The sequence below is a fragment of the Sphaeroforma arctica genome (genome assembly GCF_001186125.1).
Source record: "Sphaeroforma arctica JP610 unplaced genomic scaffold supercont1.236, whole genome shotgun sequence".
NCBI classification, from domain to species: Eukaryota; class Ichthyosporea; order Ichthyophonida; genus Sphaeroforma; species Sphaeroforma arctica.
In genome coordinates, this window is record NW_014040322.1 from 31,213 (window position 1) to 35,673 (window position 4,461).

General features: G+C 41.4%; 1 protein-coding gene across 1 annotated transcript in view; it reads right to left on the reverse strand.

Annotated features, from left to right (window-relative positions):
• Window positions 1-23: 23 nt before the first annotated feature.
• SARC_04293 (1-(5-phosphoribosyl)-5-[(5-phosphoribosylamino)methylideneamino] imidazole-4-carboxamide isomerase) overlaps window positions 24-4,461 on the reverse strand; it is a 5,157-nt gene continuing 719 nt past the window's right edge. Inside the window, exons 2-7 of the mRNA XM_014301879.1 lie at window positions 3,596-3,654; window positions 2,726-2,834; window positions 1,986-2,066; window positions 1,473-1,576; window positions 714-853; window positions 24-277 (exon numbers count right to left, since the gene is read on the reverse strand). Of these exons, the coding sequence (XP_014157354.1) occupies window positions 51-277; window positions 714-853; window positions 1,473-1,576; window positions 1,986-2,066; window positions 2,726-2,834; window positions 3,596-3,654 (720 nt within the window). The 3' untranslated portion in view covers window positions 24-50. The remainder of the gene's footprint in view (window positions 278-713; window positions 854-1,472; window positions 1,577-1,985; window positions 2,067-2,725; window positions 2,835-3,595; window positions 3,655-4,461) is intronic.

The following is a 4,461-nucleotide window of genomic DNA, read 5'->3' on the forward strand; positions in this document are numbered from 1 at the left end:
AACCATTGAACTTTAATATTTCGAATGATTCCATTTTATTTCACTGTGTTTTATTTCCCGTGTTCCTTATTGTAGGCTACACAGTCTGCAAACTTAACCCCTGTACCCCCAAATATATCGAGCGCACTCCCAAACGTCAGGTCTACTTTGCCACGCGACAGCTTGTGTACCAGGTGCAAGTCATCGAGTGTTCTACCCCCTCCCGCATACGTACAGGGGAGATCCGTCCACTCTCCTAATCTCTCAACTAATTCCTCATCAATACCTTTACATAGCCCTGAGCATAGAATGTTTGAAAACAGTTCAAATTAGAATACATATTCTATATATAAATATATATTTATATTTATATATTTATAGTTCCAATTATGTCACTGCTACAGAAATCTCGCACATTGGTATACATCCATAAACGAATTGCTATCTCCGTAGACATCTCAGAAAAAACAAGAACTTGTACTTCAAGTCACAAGTTCCTAACTCTTGCATGTATTTCCCTTAAATATGCACATAACCGTAATGAAAATGTTCCCTCACAAACATACAAAAACGAATAGGGTTTAGCTAAACCTTAACAGACTCAATCATCTATATATAAATCGTGCATAGATGCTTAGTGCCAGTACAACAGATGCAGCAATAGCGCAGTATCAGCACTGGCTCTTCCCAGTTGAACAGGAACTCTTTCCTATCCAATAGACATACAACCACACCTTCAACGTCGGCCGCGTGGATAAGAAACTCGCAGCAATATTCCGATAGTGTCCGCAAAGTCTCGGCATTCAGTTCCATCGATGTGATTGTTTGCCATTTGTTGGTGGCCACAAACCACTGGTTACCCCTCCTGCGGCAGCTGCAGATGGTGGCAAGTATTGGGTGCACAAATGAGGCCTGGACGGGGTGTCGTGGGGGGGTCTATTCTATTCAATATGTACTTTTGCGCACAAGTGCTCTGACTGAATTTGGCCCAGTAAATTTTTTTTGCAGTCTACTTCATCCGGGCACGTACTTGCGTTGTTGGTACAGATTTAAACCAGGTCGTATAAGTTAGTGCCTATAGTGCCTATGCGGTTGTATACAGTGATGGGAACACGTTCAAGTATGCGTCGATATACTTGCATTATTGGGACAGATCTGAACAATGTCGTTTAAGTTAGTTTCTATAGTGCCTATACGGTTGTATACGGTGGTGGGAACACGTTCAAGTATGTATCGATATGCTTGCGTTATTGGGACAGAATTGAACCATGTCGTTTAAGTTAGTGCCTATAGTGCCTATCCGGTTGTATACAGTGGTGGGAACACGTGCTAGTTGGCATGTTTCAGACTATTGAATTCATGAATGCCATGAAGCATGACATGACAATCTGCGTCACGGTGTGTGAGTATACAGGGTATCCACTGGTTTCGGCCCGCATGATTATTGGAACTTAATCAAACCTTGAAGCAACCCAAAGCCACACCACACGCACCTCAAATCCAACACTAAACTGTCCGTGCCAATTAGCTTTGATATCTCCTGCAGCCGGCTCATGCTGAACTCGCCATCCGGGAAGAGCCAACTCGTGATAATCAGCTGCAAGTGAGCGATAGAGTTCAATGAAAGTGAGGTGCGCTTTTAGCCGTAGGTTTCCAGACTCGACGTCGACAGGTGGGAAGGGATTACTCGATTAATATGCGCAAAATATCGGATGGAGCCAAACACGTGTCATGTACCTTGGCAGATATAACTGTTCGGTACCTGCATTGAGTCGTTCCTATGCCGTGAGATACACTATGAACAGAAGCGAACGGCTTGCCCTACTACCTCAGTAGGCGCAGAGATTAAATGGCTACGCCCATCTCTATTAATACTGGCATTGCATCGAGCCACTTCTGTTCTTTGCGATACAATACAAACAGAGATAAGCGGCTTGCCCTACTACCTTAATAGACACAGGGATCAAATGGCTATGCATATCTCCACAAAAGACTGGCACGCATACCTTCTCGGCGCCAGCGTCCAGCCATTTTTGTGCGTTTTGTGCGTTAATCCCTCCACCCACCTGTAGGCCATTGGGCCAGGCCTGTATCGAGAAGTAGGGGTGAGAAGCAAATAATTAAGACGTCATATCGCAAAAAAAAAGAAGTAAAGATGTCGTATAAGAATCAACAAGCGGAATTATTCGACATCTTGTATCGAGAATTAGGGTTGAAAGGCAAATAATTAGGACGTCATATCGCAAATAAAAGAAGTAAAGATGTCATATAAAATCTACAAGCGCGAGAATTAGGGGTGAAAGGCAGATGATTAGAACTTCATATCGCAAGAAATAGAAGTAAAGATGTTATTAAGAATCTATAAGCGGAATTATTCGACATCTGGGTTAGAAATTTAAAGATCTGTGCGGCAAGGTATGGGATGGGCTGCACAGTGCCGGGAAAGCACGCGATTTGTGAGTGCGGCGGAGGACATAATCGGATGATGGGTGCATACCAGTAGCGCTATGAATACACACGTGTTATTATCCGGCCCTTCTCTTGCATACCATCCAAGAAACAGTTCCCGCCCTGATTTATACCCAAAGATTCCCCCCCTCCACAACTCTCAGCACACAAGTTCTCTAATTACACCCACCCTCGTCTATATCACTGGACTACCGAGGATTCAGTTCGACAGACTCAGAATAGAAACCCCCTCAAGTTTCCCAACACTTAACATACACTTTGCTCGATTTATACCTACCTTCAGAGCTTCGCGTGCCGCATCTTCATTGCCAGGCCCCAGCATAATAACATGGGCACCGGTAAGAGCGTCCGCTTTGTACAGTGACGCGTAGTATGCAGGTCCCTCACTACGTTTATGAATGTAAGATATATACGGCATGATTATACTATGATTTACATACTGTATATAACATCACAGTAGCTAATTAGACTGATATAGCTAAATAGTCTTTCGAGACTGTAATTCACATATCACATGTAACATCGCAGTAGCTAATTAGACTGCTATAGCTATAGAGTCTTTTGAGACTGTGATTTACATATTATATGTAAGTTCACAGTTGTTAATTAGGCTGCGATAGCTATATTGACATCGTCCACAATGCCCAACGACGCTTTGTGTGCATGCACCTCAATTTGGTGTGTGCAAAATAAATATATCCGTTCAACGTAGAGCGTGTACAAGTTGCCCCAAGAGTTCTGTGAACTATACAACCTCTACGACAGGCGTGTCGATTCTTTTCTGAAAAGCGTTGAAATCATCCGCTTTGTACAGAGCGACACATAATATGCTGGCCTTCTACTATAGGTGGTGTGCCGTTGTAAGCAAGGGAGGTAGAATACGAGCACACATGCACCAACACCTGAAGATCCAGCAAGTCTGAAACAAAATTGTGCATACAGGTGAAAATGTAGATCGGAAAGCTGCCGAGACTATCTGTATTGCTTTATCATCGCGTGATAGGCAAGCCCCTCACCATCATGCCATGTTATCTCAAAGCGTATCAATATACATCTATAGCAAACCTAGTTTAAATATTAAATCATGCGTGCTGGCAGATACGAACGCATGCTTAGGCTTAGGACACTAAACTGTCAATGGGCGTACCTTGCGACGAAGTTAGTGGCTAGAGTGTTGTCGTTGGTTGTTAAAGTGCCGCCCACGATCTGTTTAGAGAGTGTCAGGAATGAGTTGGTAACATAAAAACGCTATCAGAAAGGCTTATCATTTGTACATGTGAATGCGCACATCCAGCTCAGTATGACAAACGAATGGATGGATGTGTTTGTGCATCTAACATATAGTTGTGAAGAATTGACAGGTCGGATGTTACATAGTTTCAAGCACATTGTTTGGCTCATATTCCTTACCGGGTGAAAACAACCCAGAAGTGAATTCTATATGAAAGTAGTGCATGCCACCTATACTTTAGTACCAACAACGGGTTTGCATTTGATTGCAATGGAAGTAAAACATCCTGAGCATCAATAGAAATAGAATACGATTTGTATTTGCCTGACACGTCTGTAGGGATACAGTCACCGAAAACTTGTGTGTAATTGAATTACGTAACAAAGTGCAGAAAGTAGTATATTAGCAAATGTAAGGGTATTTGTATATGCAGACGTGTGCATGTAAACAGGTAAATAGGATATTGGAATATAGAGTTACGTTCATAGAAAAACAAATATCCAGAAATTTTCGATACGCTATTTGAATTCTCACAAAGATATCGGCATGGTCATTCTGACCATAATAGAGGCGATTCCGGGCACCAAAATGAATTCACCACTATCCATACGTATAAAAATATATTTTGTATGCTCCAATTTACAAATGAAATATGTGTGTACGAACACTCAAGTACATAAAACTATATATATATATATATATATATATATATATATATATATATATATATATATATATTATATATATATATAATATAGTACTATACTAATACTACTAATATA